We start from the raw sequence: 18,546 nt of genomic DNA on the forward strand, positions 1-18,546 counted from the left end.
ACTTTGTAATTAAAAAAAAAAATATGGCCATTGCGGCATAGAAATGGCAGCATTGGCGAACGTATATAAAAAGACGCCAGTCATGTTGACCAGCAGACCAGTTAAGCAAATTCTAATAGTTAATATTTAACCATTACAAACAGGCAAATAGTTATAATTAGATGTATGTAGCTGACCATTAGTAATGGAAATATCAGTTTTCAGAATTCGGTGAACGCGTTTACCATTCCCGTTGGGGCTCAAAATATTTTGGCAATTTCTCGCGCAATTTGCAAGTCGCATGCAAAGTGGTGCCCACCAGTGACGGCCACTCTGCGGCGCACGTGGTACGCGACCTTCTCTCTTTTGCCTCGGAAGGAGTAGAGCGCCGTAGCAGGAGTAGGGAGTGTAGTGAACTGTTGCTCAGGACGGTAAAGCTGGCGAGACCGAGAAGGTCACATGGCACGCGCGCCACGGAGTGACGCGATTTGATGAATCTCGCTGTCAGTGTGCCTAATGGGTCAGCGCTGCTTTAAAGCGGAGGCGCAGATATCTAGACACCTTACGCGAAGTGTGCACACAGTAGCAGGGTTTGCGAATTTCTAACTGCGCGAGAACGAACCGAAATTCGTTACGGCACATCGCCAAGCGTAATCGCGCTTACAGAGTTCTAAGAACAGATACGACGTTAACTAATGACCAGATAAAAATCTCTAATTGCAACCATCTGTATAGTCAAAAAAAGCTCACTATTAAAATTTAGTCTGCCAGCTTAGTAGTTACCATAATTTTATCTTGTTCTTGTATCTGCGAGAGTGCAGCAAGAATACGTTAAAGAATGCAGCAAAATCTAACTGTTTGCGTGTAAAAGCATTATGGCCGGCTTCTTTTAAACACGTAGTGCTATAAAGTTGTGTAGCAAATGCCTCACCGTGAGCCTAACAGAAGATTACCAAATACCGCATTGCCTCTTGAGTATTTTGATCTATATGAATATCACGCACCTGAGCCCCAAAGAAGATGTGAACTGGACGATGATAGCCAGGATGGAGCTATAAACACATTCGACCGTTAAGCTCTTGATGCTCCGATGTCTAGCGATGTCTGTCAAAAACTTCGAACTCGTGAAAGTGATCAGCGTGCATTCTTCAAACACATCTTGTTAACAGTACATATATGCACATACACGTGCAGCGACAAGCTGCACATTCAAAATTCACTGCAACGATGAAGGATCTCACCCTTTACGTAAGCAGCTTTTGGGATTAAGATATTGGATTTGAGAAGGTGAGCTTTACACTGTTCCTTTCGCACTTACAGTCGTTGCTATCTCATTAAACAGTCGTCGAAGTGTGTTACGTGATATTCTGACAGTTTTTCTCAAATATTGTTCTCCACTCTTAACCCTAAGCGTCTCTTTTTATCTTTGTTTATTTTTTTTAGCGCTGACTGGCGCGCATTGATTGCATGGAACAACAACACGAAACTTGGCAGGCAACCTAGCTGAACAACTTGACAGCACTAACGCCGCACTAACATTAGGTGTCCTAGCATACATCCTCGAGCTGCATGCGGGATGAACAGGTGCTGAATTTACAATTGTTTTTAAATTGTTACGTAGAGGTAGTTCTAGAGGTGACAGCGCTGAGGTGAGCGCATGAGACTGTTAAAGAAGACGCTTGCGCCCTATACAGCACGCGGATTAGCAAACGCATAAACCAAGGTTGGCCACATAGGCATATGTAAATAGCCATAAAAAATTATATTCTGTCAACAGCCGGAGTAAAAAAAAAGGGGGGGGGGGGGAAGCGGGGTGTAACTCACAATTGTTTTTTTAATTTTGCCCAACAAAGCACTTGGCCGCACTTAATGCCACTGAAGAATGGACAATGGGGCAAATTGATATCGGTTCATATTGGAAAAATACAGCGTAAAAAGACACAAGACGAAAAGGAATAAGGACGGACGTGCGCTGTCCGTCTCCACGTTATGGGGACTCCACGACATGGGGACAGAGTCTTCTCTGTGCATGAAGAAAGCTGTGTTCGGAGATCGAAATATGGAGGAGGAGGAGGGTACAGATGCCGGAGTCGTGAGCCGCACATGGACCCGCGAGGAGTAGTAGTTTGGCCACCCCTGATCTGTGCTATAAATATTAGTCAAGGGTAAATAAAAGCAACTGCTGCTGCAATAATGAAGTCCGTCCTACTCTCAATGAGTAAACGTGCGACTAAGTGCTCCGCTGACAATGGCCAGACTTTCAAGCACTCGACAAGTGGTGCCGAAGAGCTTCAAAGTACCATTTAACAGTAGATTATGCGGCTTGTGACTTGATCTTCATAAAAGATCTAACATCCTACATAAGCAAGCTACTCGCTTCGAGTAGGGCAAAAGGAGGAAGGGAAACTTTATTAAAAAGAGTTCTCCGTTCAATGGTCGGGAATATGTATTCAGTTAACTTGTTCAACATTTCTTCATAGTATAAGAAAATTACAGAAACCTTCGATCTCTTTCAGATAAGAGTTCGCATTCGACCATTGAGCTGGCTATTGGTAACATCAGCAGGACCCAAGAACGCCTTGGGGAAAACCCCAAAACTTGTCTCGAGATTTCGTAGCATACTTAGAGAATAATGTACCGTTTCAGCCGGTATTGGTGCACTTGGAAGAGACCACACATCCTGACCGGACAATTACTTGACGTCATTACCTCCTTCGTATTGTCTCGGCCTGAAGGAAATTTCTTTTTTGCCTGGTTGTTCATTACTCTGACAGCACCGAAAAAAAATAAAGAAATGGAAAGAAAAAGAAAATTTCGGCAGCTGTTACAGAATTTTTGGGACAATGTGATGTTAATAAATCCACGAGCACGCCGTTTGCACATTGCCGGTATAAAAATAAGGCTCGCTTAGGCCTAACACGCTAAAAAAAAAAAATTGGACACCAAATAAAGTTATCCCTCCTCCTTCTTCTTAGATTCGCGGAGCATCCCGTTACGGTCAGAACGAGCACGTGTATGCACGTTGCCGGTACAGAAACAGGCTCCCTTAAACCTAACAAGACAAAAAAAAAAAAAAAAAAATCGCGGAACATTTTGTTACATTGAGAGTGTCGCGATCGCATGGCGTGTGACCGGCGCAGACCGCCGTACGGAGGAGTGGCTGCTGGTGAAGTCGCCCATCCCGATGCTGCTCATCATTGCGGCATACCTGTGCGTGGTGCGGTACGGGCCCCGTATCATGGCCACCCGGCCGCCCTTCCAGCTGAAGCCCCTTCTGGTCATCTACAACTTCTCGGTCGCTGCACTCAACATGTACATCGCTATCGAGGTATACGCAGAGAGGCCCCTCCGCTGGCTGCTGCTACTGCCGCGCGGTGCGACCTCGGAGACGGGACTTTCAAAATGGGCGTCGTTTACCGGCCTGAACACATTTCTTTTCTCGTCACGTATTTTCACTGTTTCGTTTCCCTGATAGCAAAACCATTTCCTTTTTGATAAATGGGAGTAACCATACTGAAACAGCTTAATGTGTGAATGAAACCATTTTTCATGCCGTTGTTTAAGGCGACGCGAACTTAATAGGTTCGTGCGAATGAAGCGAATTCGCGGGGCACTCTTTTACAACTAACTAGCCGTAAAAACTTGCATAGAAAGCGAAACAGCTGCATTTTTGTTTGCCTTAGAAAACGCCTGCGGCTGTCGAAAGAAACTAAAGTGACCTACGCACAATTTGTTTTTTTTTTTTTTTTTTTTTTTTTTTTTTTTTTGTAGCTTCACATCTGTTCCTTGTTAGACGTTGCGGATACCTAGGATGTGACTCTAGGATGTGGTATCTAGGATGAAAAAAAAAAAAAAAAAGAACTTGCCTTAGATGTTGCGCTCTCACGTGCGCTTAGACATGTGACGTAGAAGTTAGTGATTTGAATGATCTGCTTCCGTGCATGTCTGTGTAGAGCTAGAGGATATATTGGGGGCTAAATGAGGACCGCAACCAAGCGCCGGCTACAATGCCATTGAAGGTCACAGGCGGCTTACGACTCTATATAAGAATCATCAGGTGGCGCAGGAATCCAAATATTTTTCAGCTTGCGTAAATTCATGCGTACTTCTATTTTTTCTATCTCTCTCTCAGAAAACTGGACCCAGTCCTCGAAAGCACTACGTGGCTGTCATGACTGAGCATTCCGTAGCATGACAAGCTTAATACAGTCTAAAGCAGCCGTCGGCAGGACATGACGTCGCTTCGCAAAAACAGGCGTCTCAAAATAAACTAACTTTGATTGTGGCGAAGGCCGTAAAAGGAGTTCGATTCATTCGGGCATCTCGACGTTTGTCGTTAACAAAGCCTGCCATGCGCGCGCTGATATACCCCTATACTCGGAAAATTTTTTGAGCAACTGTAGCCCTGTTTGATTTCAACTGATATGCCCAAAACTTAATACAGTGACCGCTACACTGTCTTAATAATGTTAGTGCTGGAACAGTACAAACTATTAATAGCCAAGGTTTGGTATTCAAAAGCAAAGCCTATAAAATCTCGGAAGATTAGTTGTTTTCGTGCTTATAAGGTCAGAGACGTTCCCCGGTTACACAATAAAGCCAACAAAGGAAGCTTACTAATCATTTTTTTTCCTGCCGTCGCGCGTTCCAGTCAAGCGTACTTAGGACAACGGAGAACATATCAGCGAAAGTAAAAAAATACATATAAGAAAAAGGCTTCAAACAATACTGATTTCTTGCTCAGAAGTTGCGCGTGTTAGTCAGATCATAAACGTTTGATTACCAGTAGAAATGTGCATCTGACTACTTGCTTATACTCTACTTCTTGTTCTTAAAAATGCCGAAAAACACTTTTTAATAACATGCAGTAACGTGAAATGAGATGTAACCGCCATACGCAACAAAATTAAGTTTTCGAAACGTTTCAAATTGAATTATGGTTTACACTAGTTAACGCAGTCTATACAATGCTATATTACTGAACCTAATCATTTATCATTGACATGCATTCTGCCTCCCAGATATTGTATTGCATAACCAAGCGGAGATACAGCTGGTTGTGCCAGCTGGTTGACTACAGCGACAATCCGTACGAGGTTAGGGTAAGTACGAGAGCAGCCCCTTCTAAATACCGCCATGAACGATTAGAACTAGCGTAGTAGGATTTGCTTACTTTATATATATATATATATATATATATATATATATATATATATATATATATATATATATATATATATATATATATATATATATATTCCATGGACTTCGAACAATGAACTGGCACTACCAAGTGTTATATTTAAGCGCAGAAAAATTGGCCTTACATTTTGAGGTACGTATTATGCACTAACTTTTCTTGTAGATTGCTGCCTAGTACGACGACAAAAAAAAAAGAAAAAAAAAAAGGACACAACGACTGGAATGTGTTGAAGTTGAGACCAAATATCTACTTTCCGGGTGAAATATATTAGTGTGCATTAAGCTGCCCTGCAGTTGCAAATGTTCTTTGCTTCAAATATCAGTCTCAACATAGCTCAGAAGCGAAACAGTACATGAACAACAAGTGTGCAGCGACTAGTCGCAGGCCGTAGCGACAACGTCCTCGTCGCATACGACCAGCGTCGCAGAAAGGGGCTTCGCCGCATAGGCACCCATTATGCGGTGAAGCCCACAAACCAGCAGCGAAAGGTGGTCATTTTGCGGCAAAGGAAAGGTTTGGAGTTAAGGAACTTTTGCGGTGAATGAAAACTTTTGACCGATATATTAATTTGTATTAGGTAAAATCTCACGAAAAAGAAAATAAAAGTGCAAATTTATATACACCACTAAGATGTAGGAGTTACCAGTGGATTGATATTGCTTGAAAACTAATTTTAAATACACGTGTGAAGAACTTGAGGTGTTTGTAGCAGGCGCCCTTTCTCTCTCTCTCTCTAATAGGCTCCAGATAGCCGTTTATGGGAACGCTTCGTGTAAAAGAATGGAAGCCTTTATATGTTCTTACTCACATAGCAGCAATGTTAACCCCAATCTGACGCCTAATATATTTCCATTTACCTCCGCGTTGTCGATTCGCATGAGGTAGCTCGCGCACGTTTTCTCAACGCCGAGCACGAAGCTAAGACTCGCAGGGCGAACAACTGGGAAGCGAAGTAGATTGGCTCGTAGTCTTCTTTTACAGAAAAACAAATGTTCTGTTAGGTACGTTGTGAACATCAGATCATTCGCGGGGTTTTCACGGTGCTGTGCCATACACATTTATTCTGCCCAGTATCCAGGCACACTTGAGTAACCTTGCCTTATACCATACTGTTAGAGGTCATATCTGAGGAAAATACTTATCAGGTCTCCACAGCAGTTTGAAGAGCGCAGAACCGAATGCTCGCAAAAAGCAGTTTCGTCGGACCAAAATGCAGCACCATAACTAGCATCTGCATCGATACTACAAACCTCTTCTTGCGCTGCACGTTCTCGAAAAACATTGCAACACTTAAAAATTTCCACAGACAACTAAATAAAAGAAAACAACTCGAAGGTTTTGTTGCAAAACCCGCTCTTTTAAGCAGCCGAGCAAAAAGTAAGAAAGCGCAAAGAAAGCGACTAATCGCGCCAAAATATCAGACGCGTCCTCGGAGTCTTAACCTCAGAGCCAACATAAAATACCAGTTGTAAATCACCCGCAGAGCAGTTGAACTTCGCCTATGCGTCGTGTGCAGATCGCGCGGGCCCTTTGGTGGTACTATATGAGCAAGCTGATCGAGCTCATGGACACGGTGTTCTTCGTGCTGCGGAAGAAGGACAACCAGCTTACCTACCTGCACGTCTACCACCACTCGACCATGTTCTTCTTCTGGTGGATCGGCATCCGATGGGTCGCCGGCGGTTCAGGTACGGCAGTTCGGCATTGCGTTAACAATTGTGACCTTCGTACGAGTGCTTATTTGTTGCATCACCAGGCAACGAAAAAAGAAATCAAAGCAAATGGGAAAATGTCAGAAGAGACGAAGGAAAAATTGTTGTTGTTGTTGCGACTGTAGGAAGAAGGAAAAGAAAATGCACGGGCCTGCTACTGGCTCTGTAGCTGAGCCACCTCCGCTGCCTCGCGCGGACAGAGGAGAAAATAGAGCAGAAAGAAAAAGAAATGGGGGAGAAAGACGCGCGTCGCAACAGCCGTCGTCCACCACTGAAACGGTAGCGGGTGCAATGACGGCCTACAACAGATAAAAATATGGTGGCAGGCTAGCCTCCGCCGCAAGCGATAGTGACCTCCCAGTCCCCGTAGGGCCAGGAGCAACCACCAACTATCCAGGAAAAATTAGAGGGTCCCTTAGATGTCTCTTAAGAGTAGAATGGCGAAAGTCTACTCTTCCTCATATCTTCTATCATTTGCCTTTCATGGTTTGCCCTTATCGGCGTTCGTTGCAGTGCCGGTTTTACAGGAAAGGAAAGGCGCAGTATCTGTCGCACTTTCTCCGGCAAGTGCGAGTTTGGACAGTACACCATCGCTTCTGTCGCGTGGCGTTCTTTGACGCGCGTTAAAGTGTGGGATTGCAGATGGGAGGAACGCTTGACAAGAACATATCTCGCGGAATCTCGCGGAATATGACAGATCTCGCGCACAACTCTCGCGCACGGAATTTCGTTCCATGAGCCTAGAAAGGCTTTCGAACTCACTGCACGTTACAAAGCAATAAGAACACTCCCACCACCCCATAAAACACTGGCCAGACAACAGCAAGTCATAGGAGAGAGCTACAGACGGGGACTCTCCCCAACCCTAACTACATATCAAAATTCATAAATAAGGATATGAATCTCTTCTGCCGTTTTTGCGGCGAGAAAGATGACTTCGATCATATGGTATGGGCGTGCAAAACCCAGTCTCCCTCAGAATTCTTGCCTGATCCCTCTAAAGAAGCTGGGAATAAGCTAAGGTCCAGGGATGACTCTGACATTCAGTTCAAGGCCGTCGAATAGGCCGGCGTCGCCTAAGATCTTCACGCCCTGCGGCACGCTAGCTAACTTTCCTTTATTCGTCTACACGTAATCACAATAACGTTTTATCAGCCTCAGCCTTAAAAAGTGCCCCGCATGCTAAAGTTTAAGCTTGTACACGTGGCGTTCTACTTAAACGCGAAGTGTCCTGCCTAAACATAAACGGCAAAGAAGGCCAGCTAGGTAAGTTACTGACTGTTTCGTCCGTTATGCAAAAAGATATTTTTCCTTTAATTCTTACTTTGGGCTGGCACCCACCACCCACATGCCTACGTTTGCTAAAATCACGCTGACAAGTGGTCACACGTCTAGAAAAAAAAAAAAAAAAAAACACGCAATTTTGTTTCTAACAAGTGGTCCCGACGAGGAGACTCCGTCAGGAGCAGGAAACTTCTATGGAAGCCGATTGTACTGCACTGACGCTAGCGCCAATAAATTTTATAGCAGCCGGAGGAAAGCCCATTGAAGCGTTGTAAAAAATCTTCTTCGAGCGCCATTTGAACCACCTCCGGCAAAAAGAAAAAAAAAAAGAGCATTTCTCGATGCTAGCGGTTTAGACAACTCGGCCACCGCCGCATCTTATCGCTCCGGACGCGTGAAAAGGGTCATTCCTTGATATAACATCAGTTTCCTTCAGTCGCCAGATGCGCTGAAGTAGTTGAAACCGAAGCTTGCCGGAGTTTCCTACCCCTCTTGGAAAAATGTTACGCCCTTAGGAAGAGAGCAAGGGGGAGTGAAAGACAACCACGAATAAGCAAAGATCAGCCGCCAGGTGCAGTTAGCCTTACACCAGATATCATATGCAACACCTCTTTCACTTGCCGAACGAGTGCTCGTAGAATAATATGACCAAGAGGAGGCGGTAGAAAAAGCCCATCCATGCGTGAGGTGGCTCCATGAAGTAGAAGGCCAATAGAAACGTGCCGTACAGCGGGGCGTAAACTCTAAGCGACAGCTTCGAACAGTGCCAGAGCCTGCGACACAAGTCGAGAACAGTCGAAACAGAAATTAAAATGCATCTGCGATAATATAATATTGCTGCCAGTGTGAAGAAGACAAGGATGAGAAGCAGAAGACGACGAAGTTCCCGTTTCGCGCTCGGACCGTTCGTCCCCGGACTTCGCCAACACCGGGCTCTCTGTGTTACCGGCTCTGCGGCCTCTGGAGTTGTGGCTGCTCGACGACGAAATGTACAAGACCCTTCAACGACGCAAACCACTTCGCCGACGCCGAACAACCCAGAGACGACGACGATTACCGAGCCGCCCAAGTTAACGGCAAGCCGACAACCCGACCAACTGCGTAGCCCGACTCCTTCTCTACGACACCGCACCTCTTCGACGCACCGGAGCCGAGACTGGAAACCTCGACATTACCGCAGCGAGACGTCACCGCCAGCAGATTTAGACCTTTCATTTGACGGCTTCGCCGTAACCACTTTGGGGCGCCCCACCCCAGCAGCTTGTGCATTGTGTCGTGCGCGAGATCTGTACGCTACGACAGGACGCTACGTGCGCGCGACTATATATATATATATATATATATATATATATATATATATATATATATATATATATATATATATATATTGTAAACAATTGCAGTCACCGCTCACGCGCAGGCATTTGTGGACAGTGCTCGGACACTTGCGCGCGAGCGACGCGAACTAGTTGACCGTTTGTATTTTGTAAATAATGTACAAAGCTCCCCCTGTCCTTTCTTCTTATCGCTCCCCTCTATACTTCCCCTCGCTATCCTCTCCCTATCCCCTTTTCTTTCCCGCCGGCTGTCGCTCAAGTGCTTCAGACTTTTTAGATAGCAGTTGCCGCGGCCGGCAACACTCTTTTCCTTCTTTTTGATTATTTAATAATAAACCACTACCACCACCATCATACTGGGGCCGATTATTCCATACTCAGTGGATCATTCTCCGCGGCCGACAGCTTGGGACGGCCCTCGGATACGTACCGCTGGAGGACATTTGATTACACCTAGAGGAACGTGCACAGCACGAGTCACAGTACAAGAGCGAACCTTCCTGGCAACGTTTGTTGTGCTAGCGGATTGCTCCATAGACGTTATACTCGGTATGGACTTCCTGACGGAAAACGGCGCCATCATCGACCTGCAATCTCAGTCGGTTCAGTTTTCGACAGAGAATGCCCTCGAAGTTAACTGTGTTCTGCCGGCGCCGCTACACATTCTCGACGAGCACGTGGCTGTTCCTCTCCGCTCCAGTGTAATGGTGACCGTCGGTGCGCACACCCTCCGGGGAGTGGAAGGTGTCGTCGAGAGTAAACCGCCCTTGCTTCTGGACCGCGGCGTTGCTGTTGCTCGGGCTGTTGTCATCCTCGAAGATGGAAAAGTCGACTTCTCACCAATTTCACCAGCGAACACTGGTATCTCAATATGGGAACAACGGTCGCTTATATTGATGCCATCACTGAAACTAGGTGCGTGCACAGTTTAACTTGCGATTCTCAACCGGAACAAGTGGAAGTCGCCGACCTAAAGTACGACATCAACCAGGCACTACCGCAGACGGAGCAAGATATCCCGAGAAACCTTCTCAATCGCTACAGAACTGTGTTCGCGTCGCTACCGCGCGTCAGTCGCACACCTTGTAAAACATTGTATTATTACAACCACTCCGACAGTTACCCTATCGTGTCTCATCTAAAGAACGTGCCGCAATTACCACTCAAGTTAATGAAATGCTTGATCACGACGTTATTCGACCATCTCAGAGCCCCTGTGCGGCACCCGTCGTCCTTGTCAAGAATAAAGACGGCACATTACGGTTCTGTGTTGACTACCGACGATTGAACAATGTAACTAAAAAGGATGTTTACCCCCTGCCCAGAATCGATGACGCTTTAGGTCGCCTATGCAACACCAAGTATTTCTCTTTCATGGACCTCGAACCTGGGTACTGGCAAATCGAGGTAGACGAGAGGGACCGCAAGAGGACTGCATTTATCACTTCAGGCGGGCTGTACGAGTTTCAGGTTATGCCGTTCGGCATTTGCTCCGCGCCAGCAGCTTTTAAAAGGCTTATGGACAGAGTCCTCGCGGACCTGAAATGACAGACTTGTCTCGCATATATGGACGATGTGATCGTCTTCGCCCCAAGTTTTTCAGAGCACATTCGTCGCCTCGAGGCGGTACTGCACGCTATAAAGTCCTCCAAGGCTCGGAACGGTAGCGGGTGCAATGAGGGCATACAACAGATAAAAAATCGGTGGCAGGCTAGCCCCCGCCGCAAGCGGCGTTGACCTACCAGTCACAGCTCCGCAGGGCCAGGAACAGCCACCCATCACCACCTCTCCACGATGTGTGGGGGGAGGAAAGAGGTGGTGAAGGATGGCTATTCCTGGCCCTACGGGGCTGGGATGGTAGGCCAACGCCGCTTGCGGCAGGGGCTAGCTAGCCACCGAATTTTTATCTGTTGTAGGCCGTCATTGCACCCGCCACCGCTTAGGTGGTGGACGACGGCTGTTGCGGCGCGCGTCTTTCTCTCCCTTTTCTTTTTCTTTCTTCTCGACTGTCTCTCTTCTGTCCGCACGAGGCAGCGGAGGTGGCTCAGCTATAGAGCCAGTAGCAGGCCCGTGCATTTTCTTTTCCTTCTTCCTACAGCTACAACAACCACGCTGTGCGATGTCAGCGTTGTTGTTGCGACTGCAGGAAGAAGGAAAATGCGCGGGCCTGGTACTGGCTCTGTAGCCGAGCCACCTCCACTGTCTCGTGCGGACAGAAAGAAAAATAGAGAAGAAAGAAAAAACAGAGAAAGACGCGCGTCGCAACAGCCGTCGTTCGGTGCAATGACGGCCTACAACAGATACAAATCCGGTGGCAGGCCAGCCCCCGCCGCAATTAAGCAGCGGCGACCTACCAGTCCTATCCCCTACTGCAAACGGCGCTTTAAGTCTTTCAACTATACCACGGGTTTTGCTTTCGTACCCAATTACTTTCCTGTGGTACAAAATCATTAAACAGTGTCTCACAGTTGTGATGAAATATTGCCACAGGCAGGACCAGCCACCCCCTTCCCCACTCCGTCAGCGCTCGTTAAAGATTCCTAGTTGGTCGAAATTACTCCGCAGCCCTCCACTACGGTATATCTTTCTCAAAGATCCCCCCCCCCCCCCGTTTATCGAAAATACTATCCAGCCCTCCACCACGGCACCTTTCTCTCCACTTTCCCTCCAATCTTTTTTCCCATCCCTTCAGGTGCGATTCAGGTCCACAGAATAAGTGTGACAGATAAGTGCATACTTCAACGAAAATTTTGGGCCAGGGATCCCTGCCGCTATATTATACATTGTTGAGTTACTCCAAATGGTGGCAACCCATGATTTTCGGTAAGGACGTTACGAGTTTGAATCGACTAATGGGAAAGCCTTAAAATCCAGCTTCTTGCCAAAACATGTGTGATTAAAGACGGAAAATTAATTTTTACTGAGAATAATAATAAGACGCTGTTGTCCCCACTGCAAGGTTGTGAATGAGTCTAGGTGTGGAATCTTCTCATCCTAGTTGGTTATGCCATATTACTTACTGCTATTTTGAGGTAAGTCATACAGATGAACCAAAATTACATGCAGTGCTCAATTCTCGAGTTTTGCAGTTAATGCACCCTACAAAATTTGCCAGGCAGGGGAGCACTAAATGTTTATGACTATGAGTTTAAACAAGTTGGGATGATTCTGGGAAGCCTGCATAGAATGCACCTTTCAGGTCTTGCGTGGTAGTGTACACAACAGTCATGTAGAGGTTCCCTCTGAACGCAGCAAGAATACCTTAAGCTGAACTTACACAACATACCTTCCTTAATAATTTGAGCTTCATATTTCTATTGTTGTTGTGAAGAGGGCATGTACAGGCCCAAAAACATTTTTTCCTCTTTCTAATTTGGCAAGCATTCATTTCATTGCTATGTTCCCTTTCCCCAGACGCTTTGCAGTCAAGCATTCAATTGTGAGGCAAATAAGAGTGCAAGAGGAAACAAGAAAGTAAAATAAAGACTGATTAGACATATTCACACAGTATATCGCAATTGTTAACATAGCGAGCTGAATGAATGCGTCCTATCAGCCTAGGTTCACCTTTGGAACCGAACTGTGTGTCAGAGACTAAAGATGGATACCAGCCACGAAAACTTTATCCATTGTCTAGAGTAAAACAAATTTTTCTGTAACAGTTCAACTTCATTGCCTGATGATTGTGTACCAGTAACTTGTATGGACATAGCAAGTGTAAACTTTGCACTCATAAGCCCCCACTTATGGCATTACATCTGTGCATGCAGCTGCTCCTGGCCCCAGCATCAACTGTCTGGTCCATGTGCTGATGTACTCATACTACGGCCTGACCGCCCTGGGGCCCGCTGTGCAGAAGTACCTCTGGTGGAAGAAGCACCTTACACTCATACAGCTTGTAAGTGCCTTGCGTGCTGTATATTGCAGCAGTTCTAGGGAAGCACAATATCAAAGGAACCATTGTTAACGTTGCTGTTTATACACTTGCGAGACAGCAACAAAGTCTTAGCATATACACTTGGATTACTGCAAGCAGCGAACATTCTCCTCTTTAAGAGCATTTACAAACTACAAGTAAAGCGTGTAGAATTAAACACAATGTGCAGGGTACACCAAAAGTGCCTTGCTCACACTCTTTGCTGGATGTCTAAAAGCAGAGGTAAAATTGATTATAAAGCTCGGCACACTTTGTGCTTGCTTTCTGTACTCCAAAAAATACTAGTGTGATGCAGATGACCCCTTACAAATCTTCCAGATTCTTTTGTTGATTCCAGCGCTTCAGTTTCACTGCTTCCTACAGTATCTTCAGATACATATAAACATGTTTGAGTGTCTATCCACAATATGTAAGCCACAAAGAACTATTTAGTGACAAAAATTGTTTAAATCCTGTTACGCATATGCACATACACTTTTGTCAGCATGTCTGCTACATTTATGTGTCTTGTACTCCTCGCTTCAGCAAAATTTGGTTTACTAGAATCCTTGCACAGTTGCGTACGGTGATGTCCATGTGCAGCCTGGACATCGCAAGGCCTTTCTCGTACGGGAAAAAATTCATTCAGATAATATTGAGCAGAAATTTTTACATCTGTGTAATGTGTATTATTCACCTAACCTTATCACTGTGGACCAAATTTAAGCCCAGAGATAAGCTATTCTGTGTGACCAATGGCCACTTATCGGGTAACAGAATGAATTCCAAGGTAAGAAAACACAGTGGGGTACAACAGAGGATCATGAGGGTGGATGAGGTTAGGAAGTCTACAGAGACATGCTCCCAATGGTGCATGGCAGGGTCAGTTCGGATGATATGGGAAAGTCCCTCATCTTGCAGCATAGAGTCGACAATGGATGATGAATGGCCTCCATGCAATCAATACAGTGCTCACCATGATAACAGCATTCATTATAACACGCGTGTACATGAGCAATAGGTGTGTTGACTGTTTGCACTCTTGCCTTGCAGGTGCAGTTTAGCGTTGGCCTTGGCTTTGGCATCAATGCCATCTTCAGTGGCTGCAAGTTCACACGGTGGATGCAGTACGCTTTCATTGTGTATGCCTTCTCGTTCCTGATACTTTTTGGCAACTTCTACGTTCACGCTTACAGGAGCAGGGTAAGATCTATTGCTCTGTCTGAACTCACTAAATGCAAATACCAATGCCGACACATTACAGCCAGACTTCAAACAACCTAATGTACTGTTACAGAAAACTTACTGCACAGGAGGCTGAAGACTAGATGAATGCGCGGTATTATCAACATGTAGAACAAGTGGTCATGATCATGTAAGAGCGGATGTGCTGGAAGAGAGTGGGGATATTGTGCTATGAAGAAAATCTGACCATCCTGCAAATGCAAAGTCTCATGACCTTGAGCATAGCAGCATCCTGGAAGAATGTTGACCTTATCTTAATACATAAGAAAGAGGACATCAAGGACTTGAAAAATTAGACCGATCAGTTTACTGTCCATTCTTTACAAAGTATCTACTAAAGTAATCGCTAATAGAACTAGGACAACCTTAGACTTCAAGCAACCAAAGGACCACGCAGGCTTTTGTAATGGCTACTTTTCAATAGACTAAATTCACTCCATCAATCAAATGATAGAGAAGTGGGCAGAATAAAATCAACCCCTATATATAGTCCCCAGAGGATAAAAAAAAAAAGAAAGCTGTTGACTCAGTTGAAACCTGAGCATTCATATAGGCATGATGGAACCAGGGTGTAGATGAGCTTCAGGTATAAGTAGTGGAAGATATCGATAGAAGCTGCATAAGCACCACAGCCTGCCATTGCAGGCAGGCAGACACGATCATTCCGATTGTTATTCACCACTTGATTACAGGAAGTATACAGGAACCTGGGTTGGAAGTAGCTGCTGATAAGAGTGAATGGAGGCTACCTTAGTAACCTGCAGCTCACTGATGACATTGCCTTGCAAAGCAACTTTGAGGAAGAATTTAAAATCACAATCACTAATTTAGATAGACAAAAGAAAATTGGAGGCACACTTAAGCTCAGCATTTATGAACTCTGTTTGCCCCGTTTGAATCCTTCTTCATGTCCATTCACTTTGCTAGTAGTCTTTTATCTATGTCCTTATTATGCCACCTGTACTCATTAGCATAGTCATCAGATATCCCTTTATGTGAAAGACCACTGAAAATAACTATAAATCCATGCTTTAACTAAGCCGTAGGAACGTGCCTGCATGGCCTAGAAGCAAGAGTGTCTAATTCAGAGTTCAAAGGTCCAGGAAATCTGGATTCCAATCCCATTCTCCCATCTCAAGGGTGGAGCCTGAATCGGCAGTGCCTGCCAATTTGGCCATGTCATGTGGCCTTGTGACTCATTGTGGCAATGTCTAAACTGCAATTATGTTTTAAAGGGCTTGCATTTATGACATTTTACAGAGCTTCTGAAGGCGTGTATGCTGAAGACAAACTGCTGCAAACATATTTCATTGTAGGATTCGAGGGGGTGTGTAGTACACGATACCATACATGCAATTTCTGAAGGCCTAATTTCAGTCGAATGAGTGTGTGATATCAAGCTTGAAATGTTATTTGGGTGAAACGTGTCGATGTTAACAAAAAAAAAAAAAAAAAAAAACATTCAACCTGTGTTCTAGGCCACTATCAAATAATAAAACACTAATGTATTCTCACCAATTAAAATTTTGCTAAAGATTTGAATACATCTAAAAAGAGAAAGTAAAGTTACAGATCTTGATGATTCCGATTGTTTTTTTTTTTTGTGTCCTTGCAGTATCAAGCGAAAGCAAGTAAAACAAAGGAGCTCGGTGAACTGTCACAAGTGGACAGTGATTCCATCGACAAGCAATACCTCTTGCCCTCACTCAGCACAATGTGCTTCCCAGAGGGTGTTATGGACAGTGACTCCAAGAAGAGGGATTAGGACATCAACGTCTTGCCTTCTGAGTGAACTGTGTCCCCTCAGCCCAGCCACAACATTCAGTGGCAGAAGACGACGTCGGCCATTCAATCAAATGCGCCCCACATAATCATAGAACATAAAATTATGAAAGATCTCGTTGAAATGAATCATGCAAGAAACATCAGCTGTTACACAGTGCATGCTTTGCATAACATGTGCTATGATCATTCAGCCAGTCAGCAAAAAACGAAATGGGGTAACAGCCGTGCCACATAGAATACGGCTTGAAATGTCATCATCAGGCTTATTTCTCTTTGTGATAAAGATGCAGCGTTGAACTAATGCTGTTTCTGTGCACAAAAGAAAACAGCATTGACACCAATACACAGTGAGCATGGCGTTTTATGGTTCAGCGGCCAGCCACGTTTTCACAATGTTCATTTCACTATGGCATAGGTGTTCCAAGCATAGCTACAGGCTCGTCCACGGCAACCATGAAAATTCCAGCAAAACAAAATGCTCCCTGTTGTGGCTAACCAAGTGATCCTCTCGTAGACAACACCTCACAAAAGGCAGATAAGCAAACTGAGGCCACATGATAACCAAACCATGCCTAACATCTTAACTGTACAGCTATATTGCTCCTATAGGAGACGAGTGTCCCGAAGGGGTGATATGCCTACCAAATGCATGTAAAGGTGCTGCTTGCTGTGTTACCATCACTTCGACACGGAAAGAGAGAAAATTGTTTGCACTTGCGAGAAATATCCGCTCCTGAATTCGAGAACTATGCCACAAGGGCATTTAGGACCATTTGCTATGCCAGTGCCACTATGCTGCAGCTGCTCAAGTCATGAGATATTTACGAAACTACTGCATGAAAAAACAAAAAAAAGAAATATTGCGCTTTTCTTGAGCTAGGCAATAGATTTCAATAGCTTTGATGCCTTGCTAATGATAGGAGCATCCAGAACTGAATACTGTGGTGATCAATAAGCAAAGCATATAAACATGCATATCGCGTTTTACACCAAACTTTCTCCAGGTTTTAACTCGCGACTGTGGGGTACTTAGAAGAAAAGAAATGCTTTTACAACCTTTTCTGCATGTGAATTAGCAAAGTGTTCTTAAGTACTTGAAGAATGTAATAAAACTTATGTTATTACAATGAGTGTCTCAGATATTTCACAGCCACTTGTAGTATCTTTTCTTTTTACTTTCTGGGCTCATGGTGAAAATTTCACATTCGTGTTCGGAGACTACACAAGATGTTTCTGCGAGACGTCAAGATAGGTCCCAACGTCGATATAATTTTCCCCTTGTGGGTACACTCAGGCCTTCATTTATGCATGCCGTGGAGAGGAGTCCTGAGATGCCTATGTTACTGACGACAAGTCCAAAGAAAATAAAATAAAAAATGAAATTAGAGCAAGTACACAAACATGCAAGATAGAGGTAGAAAAGAAGAGGTAGACAGAAGATGTAGAAGCGGAGGAGGACAGGTTTTTGCCATTAGGTTCTTAAGCGAAGCTAAGCACAATCCTGTAATTTTTTTCTATATCTATAACCAGGGACTTTGAAAGCAGGCTCAGAGATCATATGAACAATGGCATTTACTTTTAACACCAAGACAAAAGCCAACACTCATACATTCCGTATTTACTTGCGTAATGAACCCACTGGCGCTGAGAATTAAAAAAAAATACAGTTGTTAGTGCATGTCTGTTTCGCACTGTAGCAGCCCACAGCGCATTTCATGGCAGCGTGCCAAGATGCTGCCCAGCAATAACATCCCAGTGCATGTTATTTTTTTGTAAGCTCTCGCAGTCAGGGAGAGGGGGTGGAACTTGGCAGAGTACCAGTGCCCTTGACTGGTAAGCTAGCAGCTACTCGGTTGCACAAGCGTGCCGATTTTCAGTACATGCTGCAATTGGGCTGGTGGGAACTGTCCCTTGCCACAAAATCATTGGAACCTGTGAAGCAGCAAACACATTTTGAAGCGAAAAATGAAGGTGTCATGATCACGGCTGACCGCGTGCTTTCGTTGGTGATTGATGGGTGGGAGGGTGAACAACTATCACAAAAAAAAAAAAAAAAGTTTTTTTCTGCCTAATGAACCCTACCCC

At 44.8% G+C, this 18,546-nt stretch overlaps 1 protein-coding gene across 1 annotated transcript in view; it reads left to right on the forward strand.

The window, feature by feature from the left end:
• Positions 1–17,591, forward strand: part of LOC146190557 (very long chain fatty acid elongase 4-like) — a 41,241-nt gene extending 23,650 nt beyond the window's left edge. Inside the window, exons 3-8 of the mRNA XM_084600960.1 lie at positions 3,120–3,307; positions 5,001–5,081; positions 6,699–6,870; positions 13,286–13,413; positions 14,485–14,634; positions 16,292–17,591. Coding sequence (XP_084457086.1) covers positions 3,120–3,307; positions 5,001–5,081; positions 6,699–6,870; positions 13,286–13,413; positions 14,485–14,634; positions 16,292–16,441 — 869 coding nt within the window. The 3' untranslated portion in view covers positions 16,442–17,591. The remainder of the gene's footprint in view (positions 1–3,119; positions 3,308–5,000; positions 5,082–6,698; positions 6,871–13,285; positions 13,414–14,484; positions 14,635–16,291) is intronic.
• The last annotated feature ends 955 nt before the right edge of the window (positions 17,592–18,546 follow it).

The sequence above is a fragment of the Amblyomma maculatum genome, chromosome 4 (genome assembly GCF_055883805.1).
Source record: "Amblyomma maculatum isolate TAMU_Amacu chromosome 4, ASM5588380v1, whole genome shotgun sequence".
NCBI classification, from domain to species: domain Eukaryota; kingdom Metazoa; phylum Arthropoda; class Arachnida; order Ixodida; family Ixodidae; genus Amblyomma; species Amblyomma maculatum.